Source organism: Eschrichtius robustus, chromosome 16 (genome assembly GCF_028021215.1).
Source record: "Eschrichtius robustus isolate mEscRob2 chromosome 16, mEscRob2.pri, whole genome shotgun sequence".
In the NCBI taxonomy this organism is placed as follows: domain Eukaryota; kingdom Metazoa; phylum Chordata; class Mammalia; order Artiodactyla; family Eschrichtiidae; genus Eschrichtius; species Eschrichtius robustus.
Window position 1 is genome coordinate 29,382,830 of NC_090839.1, and position 19,194 is coordinate 29,402,023.

The 19,194-nt window shown below is 40.1% G+C and overlaps 1 protein-coding gene across 1 annotated transcript in view; it reads right to left on the reverse strand.

Moving 5' to 3' along the window:
- The window catches only part of LOC137750368 (signal-regulatory protein beta-1-like), a 67,650-nt gene that overhangs the window by 18,395 nt on the left and 30,061 nt on the right, over positions 1–19,194 (reverse strand). The window contains exon 5 of the mRNA XM_068524748.1: positions 4,219–4,572. Coding sequence (XP_068380849.1) covers positions 4,219–4,572 — 354 coding nt within the window. The remainder of the gene's footprint in view (positions 1–4,218; positions 4,573–19,194) is intronic.

The following is a 19,194-nucleotide window of genomic DNA, read 5'->3' on the forward strand; positions in this document are numbered from 1 at the left end:
ATAAGATCTGGCCATTCTAGTTCTAAAACTACCCATTTATTTTTTAGGCAGTAAGAAGGCAAAACAAAAGCACAACAGAAACACCAAGAAGAGTCTCAAATCATGCTCCATGCAGCTGTCATGCAAAAAGCCACATGAAAAAACTAGTAGAAACACCAAATTATAAATCTGTTCACATTTTTAAAAATAACTCCCTCAAGAAACAAGTTTGGGGAATTGGCTTTCAAAGCACACAAGAGATCACAGGCATTTTCCTGCAGATCAGCTCTTTACAGAAGCTGGAAGCATTTTGAAAAGAGGAAGAACAGACTTTGTCAGTATCACTGTGTTGTGTTGAGGCAGGAGGTTTCCAGGCTGAGCAGGGAGCATTTGCAGGCATTCCAGAGCCTGTTTACACACACACGTGTGTAAAGATGGGAAGGTTTCCCCAGGGATGAAGCTCGGGTCTGAACAGGGTGGTCTGAGTTGGGAGGACGCCCCTCTCAGCCCAGGTGAGCTCTGTTGGAGGTGGGGTGTGTGCCTGCCAATCGACTCCGAATGACTTTCTTGGGCATCCTAAGAGCTGTCACCGTCACGGGCTATTCTGAAGCACTCACACCCAGGAGAGCTGTTCTTACAACTCAGGCACCACGGGGGACCCACCTCTGTCCTAGAAAAACCACAGCCTTCCCTCTGACCTCAGAGAACACGTGACTCAGGGCTCCTCTGTCCTGGCTGGGCACCAGCATCCTCTGCAGGAGTGAAAACACTCAGCTGCCCAGGCCCACGTCCGACCAATTAAATCAGAATTTCTAGGGTGGAACCAGGGTCTGGGGATCTTTTTACCATCTCCCAGGTGATTCTAATAAGCAGCCAAGGTCAAAAGGAACCCAGCTCCACCCCAACCCCAGTTGTACTTAGTCCTGTAGAGAAAGCGACCCCATCCGAGGTCCTCTGGCTCCAGCACATCAGAGCTCACGTTGGTGGAACACGTACCATATGCCAGGATCTGCTCTAAGCTCTTGACATGTGTCCCTCATTCAGTTCCTGCAACAGCTCTGTGAGGGCAGTTGTGTCACTGATGGACGAGGACACCAAGCCCCAATGTGGGGAGGGACTCGTCAGAGGTCCCAGAGCCGGGACGGGGCAGAGCTGGGATGGAGGCCCAGGCAGGGGCGCTCTGCCCGTGCTCTCAACCGCTGTGCACTGAGCTCAGTGATACCCAGTCCACCCCATCCAGGGCTTCCTAGATCCTCTCCAGTCATCACAGACCCCTGAAAGGCAGCGTGATTACCACCATTTTACAGATTGGGAAACTGAGGACTAGACGGAACTGAGACTTGCCAAGATCACACAGTCTGGAAGGCCAGCACCATCGCTCCCTGAGGGGCTGTCCTGTCACCAGGTCATTGTACCCTCAGGACATCATGCAAAGGCTGTGTGATTATCCTCTTTCTACACATGAGGAAATGGGACCCAGCACAGGGAACTGGGTCACAGCCTTGAAATAACACCTCGATTTGGGGGGCCCCTACTCTGTGCTGGTGATTTAGACAGAGCACCTCAAATCCTTCCAACTCTCCTGAAAGGAGAACATGATGATCACCATTTTACGGATGAGAAAACTGAGGCTGAGAGAAATGAAGGGACTGTCTCCTCACCCGCCCACCGTGTCCCAGAAGTACTTCCTGTCGCCTCCAGGCTTTCATGTCCATCAGCAGAGCAAGCGTCCCACCTTCACAAGCCCCCACACTGACCACCACCCTCCCCTTTTCCCTCGGAGGTTCTTGACTTCAAGCAACTACAGGGAGGAGTGGCCTCTGAGTGCCCAGGCCTGGGGACCCTGTAGCTACAAGGGAAGACGTGGGCTCCTGACCCCTGAGTCTAGAATATGAACCCTTGCTCATGCAGGGGCCCCAGCACCCTCTAGGGGACACCTCCTTCTCCTCATCCTCAGTCTGCACAGCCAGGAATGGGCGTGCATGGTGCTGCTTGGATTGCACTGGTCCCTCTTTGCTCTGTCCATTCTATGCTTCCCAGAGCTGCTCCCACATGAGGCCTAGTGAAGGAGCAAGATCGCAACAACGGAGAGAAAAACTCCTGATGCTTTTAAGTGTGCTGAGCCCTGCATTTCAGGAACATTCAGCACATCATGAGACACTGTAGTATCTGTCTGATCTGTGGTAAAGCTAGACTTGCCTCCCATACAGGACTTTTTAGAATGCTTACTGCTAAAGAACAGAACAGTACAAGGTTTTAAGAAGACAGGCCTGGAGTTTTCTCCACACTTTGACAAGCACAGTGGGGTGTGCAGAGAGCAGGGCCGTGAGTCTAGGCACTTGGGTTCAGTCTCGGCTCCCCTACCTGCTCACAAATCAGGTCCTCTCTCTGAGCCTCAGCGTCCTCATATGTGAAAGGGACAACAGACGGCCCTACCCTCTGAGCACTGGTTATAAGGAATTAGTGCCATGAGGAGGATTCAGCATCTGACAGGCTGCTGCTCCCCTCCCCCTCCCTCCTTTCTCATCCAGGGGATCCTCTGGGCAGGTGGCCTGGGGAAGAGGATGAGCAGCCTCCTGGCAGGCAGCAGATCTGAGCGGCAGCGGAACCACTTATTAGCTGTGACTGGCTGAGCAAGGAACCGACAATCTGGGAAGTTTAGTAATATCGGCAAAATCAGGATAAAGCCACCTTCCCTGCTAACGCCTGGAGCTCTGGGAAGATTCATTTGCTACCATGACTAGGAGGGAAATTTGGCAATATAATCACACAAATTAAAATACACGTACTCTCTGATCTAGCAATGCTACTTCCAGTGGGTATTTCCCCTTTGAGGAGAGTGACATATGGAAAGGTTATCCACTGCAGTGCTGTTTCAATAGCCCGAGGTTAGGAACACCTTAGTATCCTTCAACAGGAGACTGTAAAATGAAAACGATTGTCTCCATACCCTGAATGTTACGTAGCTATTGAAACAATGGGCAGCGCTAGGTGCTGATATGGAATGAGGGATTTGGGATCATGTGGCTGAAAGTAGGGAGAAGTTGCCAGTCGCCTCAGGACTTAGGGCCTGAATGCGAGGAGCCTTCTGAACCTATGGGAAAGCAGTGAAAACATCATGTTCAATGGTTAATTCAAGGAGCTTTCGTTCTTCAACTTCCATGCACCAGGCTCTTCCATGAAACCAGTTCCAATGCTGGTACAGGAAAGAGCCTGGCCTGGAATCAGATTGGGTTCTGGAAGGATCCCCTCACTCACTGACCATGGGACTGTTGTCTTGGTTCCAGTCACTTCTTGGCCTCAGGCCACCATCTGTACGTGGAGGGTTGGGCAGACAGTGTCAAAAAGTCCCTCCTGTGTCACAGTCCAGGATTCAGGAGTTAGAAAGTGGATCCAGGGTCTTTGTCAGAAAACTCTTAATGAGTGCCTTTGCTGCCTCAATGGGGCAACCCCTAAGTCACCCACATGGGGAACCTCTTCCCTGGGGAGGGACATTCTGAGATGACCCAGCTCTGCTGGGAGCCTTCAGTGACTGTGTGAGTCGGTCCCTGAATCACAGGAGGGTTTTCCCAACAGACCCCCAGGAAACACCCAACCTCTGGGCATCTCCTCTAGCCCGGGCCATCAGAGTAAACACTGAACCTATGCCTCTAGGAATTTCTTCTCAGTGTGATGTTTCTGAAGAGGAAATAAAGAAACCCTGCCCTGGAGAGACTTCTCTTTGGAAGGGGAAAGAACATAAGTTTCATGGGAGAAGAGCCCTTGTCTGCTTTGTTCACTGCTGCTTCCACAACATCTGGAGCAGGGCCTGGCACACAGTAGGTGCTCAATAGGTGCTGAATAAAGAGAAGACTCAGCCACATTGAGGGGAGCACTCTCTGGAGGCAGGAGGTGATACCTGGGCTGTGACGGGGCAAGTCACTCAGACTTTCAGTTCCCTCATCCCTGGAACCAAAGGGCTAGACGGGATGGAAAAGGCAAGGGCTGTGGAGCCTGGCAGACTGGGGTTCCAGACTTTTCCCAGCTTTACCAGTTGTGGGGCCTTTGGCAAGTAGCACGACCTCTGCAGGCCTCAGTTTCCCTGATATGTAGAAGGGAGTGAAATCAGATCATGATATAAGCACCCACTGCTGCACTTGATTCTTTTTTTTTTTTTCTTTTTTCTCAAAGGGTGGAGGGCATTCTTGTTGACTTGCTGTCACAGACCAGGGGGACAAAGGAGACCCAGGCCATACTCACCACTCACAGCGAGATGAGTGCCTGGTCCAGACTTAACCTCCACATTAGGGCTTGCTCTCCGGAACTTCACACAGTAGTACATACCGGTGTCTGCTGGGGTGATGTTACTGATGCGGATGGAGAAGTCCGTGTTGTTTCTCCTTGTAGTATCTGCAACAATTGTTACTCGAGGGAAGACGCCTCCTTTGAGACTGTAGATTAACTCTCGGCCTGGCCCTGTGCCCCTGAACCAATAGACGGGCCCCACGGGGAGCAGGGAGGTCATGCTGCAGTGGAGGGTAGCTGTCTCTCCTGCTGCAACTGAAACTGACCGCTCAGGCTGAATCACCTGCAGCTCGTTCTCACCTGCCACTCCTGGAAGGAAACACAATCCAGCTATTTATTCATCCTTAGGTGATCCATTAGGTTTTCTCAATTATTTATCAGCAATAGTTTTCATTAACTTAGTGCACCATGAGCCAGCCTTGAACTCAACCCATTGTGTGTATATTGCATGCAACCTGCACAATGAGCCTATAACGTGAGACCCTAATACAAGAGAGGAATTGAGGCACAGAGAGGTTAAATGATGTGGCAGAGAATGGGTTTGAGTAATTGAGTCCTCTTTGGAAGTGTCATACTTCACCAAATATTTCTGGCTGCTCACTTTGTGGCCTCCTGGAGAGCTGCACTTCTGGCCTCTGCATTAGGTGGGACCACATGACTTCTTTAGACCACTGAGTTATGAGGAAAAGTGATGATGGATATATTTCGTAGGTTATTCATTTAACTGCAAGAGCCTTTATGGACCAACTTCCGTCTTCCACAGAGATCCTCATTCTCATGATGAGGTTGGCTCCAACAACCTGGATACTTGAGTGGCAGTGATGTGCAGAGCTCCCAACACAATGAACATTTAGTTTAAGAAGAAAGTAGAATATTGTTTCAAGTCCCTAGCATTTTTTTCCAATGACATAGTCATGTTTTATTAGTTACCTAAGGATGCTGTAATACATTATCTAAAATTTAGTGCCTTGAAGTGACAGCTTTATTATAATTCTGGATGGCAAAGGACCAGAAATGGTATTACTGGACTAAAATCAAGGAGTTAGTTGGGCTACATTTCTTCTGGAGGCTCTGATCATTGTCTCTCCAAATTTTTGAGACTGTCTATGCTCCTTTTCTCATGGTTTCCATCTTCTTATGACTCTAATGTTGCTTCCATTGTCACTTGTACTTCTCTAACTTTGGCTTTCCAGCCTCCTTCTTATAAGATTATATTGGGCCCCCACTGATAATCTAGGATATTCTCCCCACAGCAAGAGTCTTAATCACTTTTACAAAATCTCTTTTTCCAAGTAAAGTAAAATATTCACAGGTGAGTATAGGACATAGATCTCTTTGGGGGGCTACTTTCTTTTTCTTTTTTACTTGATTTATAACATTTTTGTACTGAAGTATTGTTGATTTACAATGTTTTGGTAATTTCTGCTGTACAAAAATTGACTCATTTATACATATATATATTCTTGTATATACATATATACATTCTTTTTTTAATATGTTCTTTTCCATTATGGCTTATCATAGCATACTGAATATAGTTCTCTGTGCTATATAGTAGGACCGTCTTGTTTATCCATTCCATATATAATAGATTACATTACCCCTACCCTCTCCACCTTGGCAACCACAAGTTTGTTCTCTACGTTCGTGAGTCTGTTTCTGTTTTGTGGATAGGTTCATCTGCCTCACTTTTTTGGGGGGGGGGCACCATGTGGCGTAGCTTGTGGGATCCTAGTAACCCGACCAGGGATCGAACCCAGGCCCCCTGCAGTGGAAGTGTGGAGTCCTAACCACTGGACCACCAGAGAATTCCCTGTGTCATCTTTTAGATTCCACATATAAATATCATATGGTGTTTCTCTTTTCTCTTTCTGACTTACTTCACTTAGTATGATAATCTCTAGTTGTGTTCATGTTGCTGCAAATGACATTATTTCATTTTTTTTATGTCTGAGTGGTATTCCATTGTATATATGTACCACAACTTCTTTATCCATTCATCTGTCGATGGACTTTTAGGTTGTTCTCATGTCTTAGTTATTGTGAATACTGCTGCTATGAACATAGGTGTGCATGTATCTTTTTGGATAAGAGTTTTGTCAGGGTATATGCCCATGAGTGGGATCGCTGGATCATATGGTAATTCTATTTTTATTTTTCTGAGGAATCTCCATATTGTTTTCCATACTTACATTCCTGCTAACAGTATAGGAGAGTTCTCTTTTCTCCACATCCTCTCCAGCATTTGTTATTTGTAGAGTTTTAAGAGCGACCATTCTGACTGATGTGAGGTGGTACCTAATTTTAGTTTTGATTTGCATTTCTCTAATAATTAGTAAGCATCTTTTCATATGCCTATTGGCCATTTGTATTTATTCTTTGGAGAAATGTTGTTGAGTTGTATGAGCTGTTTGTATATTTTGGAAAGCAAGCCCCTGTTGGTCAAATCCTTTGTGAATATTTTCTCCCATTCAGTAGGTTGTCTTTTTGTTTTGTTTATGGTTTCTTTTGCTATGCAAAAGCTTGTAAGTTTGATTAGGTCCCATTGTTTGTTTTTATTTCTATTGCCTTGGGAGACTGACGTAAGAAAACTTTGGTACAATTTATGTCAAAAAATGTTTTGCCTATGATCTCTTCTAGGAGTTTTATGGTGTCATGACTTATGTTTAAGTCTTTAAGGCATTTTGAGTTTTCTTTTTTGTATGGTGAAAGGGTATGTTCTAATTTCATTGATTTACATGCAGCTGTCCAACTTTCCCAGCACCACTTGCTGAAGAGACTATCTTTTTCCCATTATATATTCTTACTTCCTTTGTCAAAGATTAATTGACTGTAAGTCTGTGGGTTTATTTCTGGGCTCTCTATTCTGTTCCATTGATCCATATGTTTGTTTTTGTGCCAATACCATGTTGTTTTGAGTACTGTAGCTTTGTAGTATTGTCTGACATCTGGGAGGGGTATGCTTCCTGCTTTGTTCTTTTTCTTCAGGATTGCTTTGGCAATTCTGAGTCTTTTGTGGTTCCATATAAATTTTAGTAGTATTTGTTCTAGTTCTGGGAAAAATGTCATGGGTAATTTGATAGGGATTGAATTAAATCTGTAGATTGCTTTGGGTAGTATGGCCATTTTAACAATATTAATTCTTCCAATCCAAGAGCATGGGATATCTTTCCTTTTCTTTGAAAATCTTCAATTTGCTTTATTAATGTTTTATAGTTCTCAGTGTATAAGTCTTTCACCTCCTTAGTCAGGATTATTCCTAAGTATTTTATGTTTGGAGGTGTGAGTTTTAAAGGTATTGTTTGTTTTACATTCCCTTCCTGATATTACATTGTGAGTGTAAAGAAATGCAACCAATTTCTCTGTATTAATCTTGTATCCTGCTACCTTGTGGCATTTGTTGATCAGTTCTAGCAGTTTTAGTGTGGAGTCTTTAGGATTTTCTATATATAGTATCACGTCATCTGCATATAATGACAATTTTACCTCTTCCCTTCCAATTTAGATACCTTTTATTTCTTTTTCTTGTCTGATTTCTGTAGCTGGGACTTCCAATACTATGTTGAATAGAAGAGGTGAGAGTGGACATCCTTGTCTTTTTCCAGATTTTACTGGAAAGTCTTTCAGATTTTCACCATTGAGTATTATTATTATTTTTTGTTGAATATAGCAAGTGCTGGACATTTATTCATTACGTTATCTACAAATAAAGTGAAAAATTACTTAGCTCCAGAAAACTGAAGAATAGAAAAAAATCATTTAGACAAGGCATAAAATTAAGTGGTAACTAGAATGTCAAGACAGAAAGAATATAGCAAAATCTTCATCTTAAAAACCCAAGGCTTTTTTTCCCCACGTACATTTGTTTGTGTTAAAGTTTTTAGCATCATAAGTATGAAAGGAATGAATGCAGATATTTTCAATTTTTTGTCTACAATATCCTTTTTAAAAGAAATTTTGTTTGTTTGTTTGTTTGTTTTATATTGCAGGTTCTTATTAGGAATCAATTTTATACACATCAGTGTATACATGTCAATCCCAATCGCCCAGTTCAGCACACCACCATCCCCACCCCACCGCAGTTTTCCCCCCTTGGTGTCCATATGTCCATTCTCTACATCTGTGTCTCAACTTCTGCCCTGCGAACCAGCTCATCTGTACCATTTTTCTAGGTTCCATATACATGCATTAATATACGATATTTGTTTTTCTCTTTCTGACTTACTTCACTCTGTATGACAGTCTCTAGATCCATCCACTTCTCAACAAATGACTCAATTTCCTTCCTTTTTATGGCTGAGTAATATTCCATTGTATATATATACCACAACTTCTTTATCCATTCGTCTGTTGATGGGCATTTAGGTTGCTTCCATGACCTGGCTATTGTAAATAGTGCTGCAATGAACATTCGGGTGCATGTGTCTTTTTGAATTACGGTTTTCTCTGGGTATATGCCCAGTAGTGGGATTGCTGGGTCATATGGCAATTCTATTTTTAGTTTTCTAAGGAACCTCCATATTGTTCTCCATAGTGGCTGTATCAATTTACATTCCCACCAAGAGTGCAAGAGGGTTCCCTTTTCTCCACACCCTCTCCAGCATTTGTTGTTTGTAGATTTTCTGATGATGCCCATTCTAACAGGAGTGAGGTGATACCTCATTGTAGTTTTGATTTGCATTTCTCTAATAATTAGTGATGTTGAGCATCTTTTCATGTGCTTCGTGGCCGTCTGTATGTCTTCTTTGTAGAAATGTCTATTTAGGTCTTCTGCCCATTTTTGGATTGGGGTGTTTGTTTCTTTAATATTGAGCTGAATGAGCTGTTTATATATTTTGGAGATTAATCCTTTGTCCGTTGATTCGTTTGCAAATATTTTCTCCCATTCTGAGGGTTGTCTTTTCGTCTTGTTTATGGTTTCCTTTGCTGTGCAAAAGCTTTGAAGTTTCATTAGGTCCCATTTGTTTATTTTTGTTTTTATTTCCATTACTCTAGGAGGTGGATCAAAAAAGATCTTGCTGTGATTTATGTCAAAGAGTGTTCTTCCTATGTTTTCCTCTAAGAGTTTTATAGTGTCCAGTCTTATATTTAGGTCTCTAATCCATTTTGAGTTTATTTTTGTGTATGGTGTTAGGGAGTATTCTAATTTCATTCTTTTACATGTAGCTGTCCAGTTTTCCCAGCACTGAGTATTATTTTAGCTGTGGGTTTGTCATAAATAGTTTTGTTCCCTGTATACCCACTTTAGCAAGAGTTTTTATCATGAATTGATGTTGAATTTTGTGAAACGTTTTTTCTGCATCTATTGAGATGATCATGTGGTATTGTTTCTGGGGTGTATCATATTGATTTATTTCTGTATGTCGAAACATCCTTGTGAACTTGGGATGAATCCAACTTGTCCGTGGTGTATGATCTTGTTTATTTGTTGTTGGATTTGGTTTGCTAATGTTTTGTTGAGAATTTTTGCATCTATATTCATCAAAGATATTTGCTTGTAATTTTCTTTTTTGGTGGTGTCTTTGTGTGGTTGTGATATCAGGGTAATTGTGGCTTCATAGAATGTCTTTGGGAGTGTTCCCTCCTCTACAGCTTTTTGGAAGAGTTTGAGAAGGATCAGTATAAGTTCTTCTATGTATGTTTGGTAGAGTTCACCTGTGAAGCCATCTGGTCCTGGACTTTTTTTTGTAGGAAGTTTTTAATTACAGATTCTACTTCACCTCTCATGATCAGTCTGTTCAAATTATCTGTTTCTTCTTGATTCAATATTGGTGGAATGTATGTTTCTAGAAACTTGTCCATGTCTTCTATGTTGTCGAATTTGTTGGCATGTAATTGTTCATAGTATTCCTTTATTTTTTTTGTATTTCTGCAGTATGAGATGTAATGTCACCTTTTTCATTTCTTGTTTTGTTTATTCAGGATCTCTCTCTTTTCTTCTTGGTGAGCCTGGCCAAAGGTTTGTCAATCTTGTTACCCTATCAAAGAACCAATTCTTGGTTTTTTTGATTTTTTCTACTGTTTTTTTAATCTCTATTTTATTTCCTCTCTGATATTTATTATTTCCTCCCTTCTGCTGGCTTTACATTTTGTTTGTTCTTTTTTTCTAATTCTTTTAAGTGGTAGGCTATGTTGTTTATTTGAGAATTTTCTTGTTTTTTTGATGAAGGCTATGAACTGTAATGCTATGAACTTCCCTCTAATGACTGCATTTGTTGCATCCCATAGATTTTGTATTGTTGTGTTTTCATTGTCATTTGTCTCAAGGTATTTTTTTAATTTCCTCTTTGATTTCACCATCGACCCATTGGTTTTTTAGTAGCATGTTAATCGGTCTCCATGTAATCTTTTTTCTCATTTCTTTTTCTGTGGTTGATTTTTAGTTGAATGCTGTTGTGTTCAGAAAAGATGTTTGAGATAATTTCTATACTCTTAAATTCATTGAGGTCTGTTTTGTGCCCCAATATGTGATCATTCCTAAAGAATGTTTCATGTGCACTTGAAAAGAATGTGTAGTCTGTTGGGTTTTTTTTAGTGTAAACTCCTGAAAATATCAATGAAGTCTAACTGTTCTATTGTATCATTTAGGACATTCTGTCTAGAAGATCTGTCCATTGATGTGAGTGGAGTGTTAAAGTCTAATTATTGTATTCCTGTCAATTTCTCCCTTTATTCCTGTTAGTATTTGTTTTATGTATTTGGCTGCTCCTATATTAGGTGCATATATGTTGACTAGTGTAAAATCCTCTTCTTATGTTGAGCCTTTGTTCATTATATAGTGTCCTTCTTTACCTTTATGGTCTTTGTTTTAAAGTCTATTTTGTCTGATATGAGTATTGTGACCCCCACTTTCTTCTCATTTCTGTTTGCATGAAATATCTTTTTCCATCCCCTTACTTTCAATCTATGTGTGTCTTTTGCCCTAAACTGGGTCTCCTGTAAGTAGCATATTGTTGGCTCTTGTTTTTTTATCCAATCTGCCACTCTGTACCTTTTTGATTGGAGCTTTCATTCCATTAATATTTAACGTAATTATTGATAGCTATGTATTTATTGTCATTTTAAGCCTGTTTTCCCATTGATGTTGTATTTCTTCTTTGTCCCTTTCATTTTCTTTTTGTGGTTTGATGATTTTCTTTTGTATTATACTTATTTCTCTTCTTTGTGGTTTTGTGAGTCTACTGTATGTTTTTGATTTGTGGTTACCCTTTTTTCAATTATATTAACCCCATCTATATCTACTTGCCTTAGACTGGTAGTCATAGAGGCTCAAACACATTCTAGGAAATGAAAACAAATGTACCTTTTCATATCTTCCTCTCCCACATTTTATCAGTATGATTCTGATGTCCTCTTTTACATGTTCATGTTCATCCTTTTGATGTTCATTGTGGTTATCATCTCTTTCACAGAATTTTTTTGATTTTTAAAATCTGCATACTAGCTTATTTAAGTGATTTGCATTCCAACTGTGATTTTCTCTTTCCTATATATTCTTACTTCTTTTCTAGAGAAGACCTTTCAATATTTCCTTTAGAATAGGTTTAGTATTGCTGTTTTCTTTTAGCTTTGCTTGTCTGAGAAATTCTTTATCTCTCCTTCTATTCTAAATGATAAGCTTGCTGGATAGAGTATTCTAGGTTGCAGATTTTTCCTTTTCAGGGCTTTGAATATATCTTGCCACTTCCTTCTGGCTTTCAAAGTTTCTGTAGAGAAATCTGCTGATAGCCTTACAGGGGTTCCCTTGTAATTAACTCTTTCTTTTTCTCTTTCTGCCTTTAGAATCCCCTCTTTATCAACTTTTGCCATTTTTTTATTAGAATACGTCTTAGTGTAGGTGTCTTTGGGCTTACCTTGTTTGGGACCCTCTGTGCTTCCTGTACTTGGATATCTGTTTCCTTCTTTAGGTGTGGGAAGTCTTCAGCCATAATTTCTTCAAATACATTTTTGATACCCTTTTCTCTTTCTTGCCTTTCAGGAATCCCTATTATGTGTAGATTGGCAAGCTTTATATTATCCCATAGGTCTCTTATATTGCTTTCATTTCTTTTTCATTTGACTTTCTGTCTGCTGTCCTGATTGGGTGATTTCCATTATTCTATCTTCCAGATCACTTATTTGTTCTTCTGCATTATTCATTCTGCTATTCATTGTCTTTAGTTCACTTTTCATCTCAGCAAATGAGTTTTCTATTTTTTCTTGGTTCCTCTTCATAGTTTCTAGTTCCTTTTTACAGTGTTTTGCATTTCTGTTGATACCCTTTCTTAATTCCTTCAGTATTTTCATTATCTCTTTTTTGAAATGTGTGTCTATTACACTACAGAGGCCTGTTTCATTGTTTATTCTTTCAGGGGAATTCTCTTGGTCTTTTAACTGGGATTGGCTCCTTTGCTTCTTCATTATACTTATATTTTTCTTATTCTGTGAGTTTAGGAGAAAAAATTATCTACTGTGGTCTTTGAAGACTCTTTATATGTGGGAGTGTCCCTGTGTAGCATGTGTGAGTTTAACATTTTTGGTGTGAGGGCTGTTTTTAGTATGGATGCCTGCCAACTCTTTCCTCAGTGTGTATTGGCCATTATCCCCTTTGTAGTGGTTGTGCAGATGCAGTGGTTGGTGCCTGGTCCTGGGGTTCTTGGCAGCAGTGTTGGCTCACACGTGCCTTGGAGCGTGTGATGGGAGTGGAGGCAGCTCTCAATCACTCCTGTAGCTCCAGGGGGCAGCAGGGACATCTTGTAACTGCTCCTCATGACTGCCCCTGAAGCAAGGGGTTAGTGGTGGTGACTGACAATAGCTCCTGGAGCTTGTGTAGGCAGTGTCCTGCCACCTGAAAGCATGCATGGGGAAAAAGGCTGCAATGGCATGTCCTGCTCCTCCCCTCACACATCCCCCAAACAATGGTGCCTGGCCTCTAAGGTGGCCCAGGCTTCCTCTGCATACACCCTCAGGTGGGGTTGCACCAGGCTCCAGGACCTTCAGGCTGTTTCCTCACAGACTACCCCAATCCTTTCCCGATGTCTTATCTCTGAATCCCAAGCTTCAGCACCCAGCCACCCCCCACATGGGCAGATGAACATCTCAGGCTGGGGAATGCAGGGCTGTGGCACTGACCATCTGTGCCGGTCTCTCTCCATTCTAGCTGCTGCAAACCAGTTGTTGCATTCTCTTCTGAGGCTCTGAAGCTCCCCATCTCTCTTAGCTGATCTCTTCACTTGTGAGGGGACTTGCCAGGGTGCAGAACCTTTCCTCTTTCACAGCTCCCTCCAAGGGGTACAGGTCCCATCCAGATTCCTGTCTCATTTTCATTATTTTTTCTTTTGTCCTACCCGGTTACATGGAGAATTTCTTGCCCTTTCAGAAGTCTAAGCTCTTCTGCCAGTGTTCATTAGATATTCTGTGAGAATTATTCCACATGTAGATATATTTTTGTTGTATTTGCGGGAAGAGTTGAGCTTCACATCTTCCTAGTCTGCCATCTTGATTGCTCCTCCCATATTGAGGGGTATTTTCTGTCTACCACACACATCTGTCCTGACAGTTACAGAAACCAGTTGCCATAAGAAAACTCTACGTATGTGTCATTGTCACACAGGATGAATGACAAGGCAACTTACTGGAATCTGAAGAAAGGCTATTCAAGCAGCCCACTGGTCAAATAGTTTGTAAAATTAAACTAGATCAATGACAGAAGAGGAAATAAAATATTCACAAATACATAGAAATCAAACAACCTTCTCTTAAAAAATCAGTAGGTCAAAGAAGAAATCAAAAGAGAAATTAGAATGCCTGGAGAAAATTGAAAACATAAACACATAACAGCAAAACGTGTGAGATGCACAGAAAGCAACCCTAAAGGGAAATTTATGGCTGAAAATGCAGACATTTAAGAAAAGATCACAAAACAGTAACTTTACTATACACCATAAGAAACTAGAGAAAGAAGAGTAAAGTAAACCCAAAACCCAAAGCTAGAAAAGAAAGGAAATAGTTGAGATTAGTGAAGAGAAAAATAAAATGTGAATTAAAAAAAAAAAAAACAGAGAAAATCAACAAAACCAAGAGTGGTTCTTCCAAAAGATTCATACAATTGACAAAATTTTAGCTAGAATGACTAAGAAAAAAAAAAAAAAACAGGGAGAGAGAGAGAGAGAGAGAGAAGGCCCAAATAACTAAAATCAGAAATAAAAAAACATACTAATAATTTTACAGAGATAAAAATGATTATAAAAGAGTACTATGAACGATTAAACACCAAAAAATTGGATAACCTAGATAAAATGGACCAATTTCTAGAAATACACTACACGAAGGCTGAATTATGAAGAAATATAAAATCAGAGTAGTCCTATAACTAGCAATGAGATTCAATCAATAATCAAAAACCTCTCAACAAAGACAGGTCCAGGACCACTTGGCTTCACTGCTGAATTCTCCCAAACTTTTAAAGAAAACTAACATTATTCCTCCTCAAACACTTCCAAAAAATTGAAGAGGAAGGAAGACTTAATTTTTTCAGTGCCTATTAAAACTCATTCTCAGCATTATCCTGACACCAAAGCCAGACAAAGGCATAAGAAGAATATACAGACCAATATCTTTTATGACTATTGATACAACAAATCATCAACAAAATGTTATCAAACCCAATTCACTAGGATATTAAAAGAATTATGCACCATGACCTACTGGGATTTATTGTGAAAATGGTTCAACATATGAAAATCAAACAATTCATTTTACCACTTTAATAGAATAAAGAGGAAAAAAAGATCATCTCATCTGATGCAGAACAAGCATTTAATAAAAGTCAACATTTTCCATGATAAAAACAATCAACAAACCAGGAATAGATGGAAAATTGCCCAATAAATGAAGTCATATATGAAAAACCCACAGCTAACAGCCTAGTTGATGGTGAAATTCTGTAAGTTTTTCCCCAAAAATCAGGAATAGAACAAAGATGCCCACTTTTGCCACTTCTGGTCAACACAATACTGGAAGTTCCAACAAAAGCAATTAGGCAGGAAAAATATATAAAAGGCATTCAAATTGGAAAGAAAAAAGTAAAACTCTCTTGTTTGTACATGACATGCAAAAGAATGAAGCTGGATCGTTACCTTACACCATATACAAAAATGGTGTATAATCAAAGACCTAAATGTAAGAGCTAAAACTATAAAATTCTGAGAAAAACTCACAGGTGAAACACCACATGACATTGAATTTGGCAATAATTTCTTGGATATGACACCGAAGGCAACAAAAAAATATTTTAGAAATTTTAATCTTGACTTCATCAAGATTAAAACTTTCCTGCATCAGAAGATACTATCAAGAGAGTGAAAAGACAACTTACAGAATGAAAGAAAACATTTGCAAAGCATATATCTCATAAGGGATATGTATCAAGAATATTTAAAGAAATCTCACTATTCAGCAACAAAATAACAAACAACTCAATTTTAAAATGCACAAAAGAATTGAATAGATGTTTCTCTAAAGAAGATATACAGACGGTCAATAAGCATGTGAAACGATGTTCAACATCACTAATAATTGGGAAAATGCAAATTAAAACCACAGTGAGATACCCCTACATATCCTGTAGGATGGCTGTTACCAAAAACAAAACAAAACAAAAAAATTGAAAATAAGCGTTGGTAAAATGTTTAGAAATTGAAACTCTTGTGCATTGCTGATAGGAGTGCAAAAATGGTGGAGTCTCCGTGGAAACACTAGTGGTTTTTTTGTTTTTTTTGTTTTGTTTTTGTTTTTGTTTTTGTTTTTATCTCTTGCCTGGGCTCCCTGTTGGCCAAACTCATCCAAGGCCTGAGAACCCTTTTGATGTGGTCTGTTAGATCAGCCCCTATGGGCAGAGCACATAATGGAGAAGGGTGGAGAGTGAACCTGGAAGGGTAAATGGAAGACATATGTCAACTGCTGTATTTGTAGAGCCTAGAACATTGCGAGACATTATTTTTTTTAATGTAACAGCTTTTTTGAGGTATAAGTCACATATCATACAATTGACCTATTTAAAGTGTATGATTCAATGGGTTTTAGTATGCTCACATACTAAAGAGTTGTGCAACCATTATTATAATTAATTTTAGAACATTTCTTCACCCCTAGAAAGAAACCCCATGCCCATTACTAGTCACTCCCATTTCGTCCACTTCCCGGCCCTGGGCAACCACTAATCTACTTTCTGTCTCTATAGGCTGAACATTTCATATAAATGGTATCCTAAAATAGATGGTCTTTTATGACTGGCTTCTTTGGCTTAGCATGTTTTCAAGGTTCATCCATTTTGTAACATGTATGCATACTTCATTCCTTTTTATTGCTTAAAAATATTGCATTGGGGCTTCCTTGGTGGCGCAGTGGTCGAGAATCCGCCCGCCAATGCAGGGGACACGGGCCCAGGCCCTGGTCTGGGAAGATCCCACATGCCACGGAGCAACTAGGCTCATGAGCCACGACCCCCGAGCTTGCACGTCCGGAGCCCGTGCTCCGCAGCAAGAGAGGCCATGATAGTGAAGAGGCCCACGCACCACGATGAAGAGCTGCCCCCGGCCGCCGCAACCAGAGAAAGCCCCCGCACAGAAACGAAGACCCAACACAGCCAAAAACAAATATTTAAAAAAAAATATATATATATATATATTGCATTGTATGAATATACCACATTTTATTTATTCGGTCACCAGTTGATGGGTATTTGAATTGTTTCTGCTTTTTCGCTATTATGAATAATGCTGCTATGAACATTCGTTTACAATTTTTTGTATGGCTGTGTTTTCTTTTTTATTTATGTATTTATTTATTTTTGGCTGCATTGGGTCTTCATTGTGGCACACGAGCTTTCTCTAGTTGCCGCGAGCAGGGGCCACCCTTCATCGCGGTGCGCGGGCCTCTCATTGCGGTGGCTTCTCTTGTTGCGGAGCACGGGACTCAGGTGCACAGGCTTCAGTAGTTGTGGCACACAGGCCCAGCCGCTCCGCAGAACATGGGAATCCTCCCAAACCAGGGCTCGAACCCACGTCCCCTGCACCGGCAGGTGGACTCCAAACCACTGCACCACCAGGGAAGCCCTATATGTTTAACATTTTAAGGAACTGCCAGGCTGTTGTCCAAAACAGTTGCACCATTTTACATTCCCACCAGCAATGTATTAGGATTCCAGTTTCCCCACACCTCTCCAATACTTATTATCTTTTTTTTAAAAGTTTTTTTAACTCTTTGTTATTTTTTTAAGTTAAACGTAGAATTTACTATATGATCCAATAAATCCACTCATAGGTGTATACCCTAAATAATTAAAAGCAGAAATTCAAGCATACAATTGTCCATCAATGTTCATAGCACCATTATTCTCAATACCAAAAGGTAGTAGAAACAACCCAAAATTTCATCAACTAATGAATGTATAAAGAAAATATGGTGTGTGTGTGCGCATGTGCATAAAATGGAATACAACTCAGCTGTAAGAAAGAATGAAAATTTGCTATTTGCAGCAAACATGGATGGACTTGGAAGGCATTGTGCTAAGTGAAGTAAGTCAGACAAAGACAAATACTGTATGAGATCACTTATATGTGGAATCTAAAGAATACAACAAACTAGTTAATATAACAAGAAAGAAACAGACTCACAGACATAGAGAAAAAGCTAGTGGTTACCAGCGGGGAGATGGAAGGTGGGAGGGGCCCTATAGGGGTAAGCAATTAAGAGTTACAAACTATTATGTATAAAATAAGCTACAAGGATATACTGTACAACACCAGGAATGCAGTCAATATTTTATAATATCTATAAATGGAGTGTAACCTTTAAAAACTGTGAATCACCATATTGTACACCTGTAACTTATGTAATATTATACAGCACTAATATTTCAATAAAAAAAGGTAGTATAAACAACCCGAAATTCCATTAATGGATGAAAGGATAAACAAAATGTGATATATATATATATATATTATACATATATAATATATATACACATATACATATAAAATATATATGAAATATGTATGAAATATATACAATAAATTTCAGCCCTAAAAAACAATGATATTCTGACACCTTCCACAGCATGTATGAACATTAAAAATATGCTCAGTGAAATAAGCTAGATTCAAAAGGAAAACAGATGATTCCACTTATATCAAGTCCATACAATAGGCAAATTCACAGAGAAAAAGTAGAATACGGGTTACCAGTGGCTGCAGGGAAGGAGAAATGGGGAGTTATAGCTTAATGGATACAGAGTTTCTGCTACATATGTTGAAAAAGTTCTGGAAATATATACTGGTGATGGCTTCACAACATTGTGAAGGAACATAGTGCCACTTTGTAACCTTCTAAATAGTTAAAATGGTAAATTTCATGTTATGTATATTTTACTGCAATAAAAGATGTGAACCGAAATAAGATGATTGCCCCATGCAAGAAAACAAAATGTGTGGTTCTAAACGCTGATACATTTGAGAAACCTACAAGTGAATTGGGAGATAGAACAATGGAGGCAAGCAAAGAAACAATAAACTCCAAAATCGTGTTTTGAAAAGAATTGTGGGTAGTTGACTATGTTTGGACAATGAGTTATAAGTTGAAGGGACATGAGTCACTGCTGGGCCAATCATTTAACTACAGTTGCAAGTTTTCCAGGTTGAGTTCACAGCCTCACTGACTACCAAGTTTCTGGAGATACAGAGAAATGTAAACACATTCCATCTTCTCTGAAATGTCCTATTACACAGGCATGGATCTAACTGCAGAGATATAAACCAGAGGAGCAGGCTGCTGTGGTGCCACAAGCAAATCCTGTGTTCTTTTCTATTTCTTCCCTACTCCTTAGGGAAAAAATTTGTGGCTCACCTTTGCAGAGTGTGAGCTGGAAAACCCACCCACTAAGCACTGTTTCTA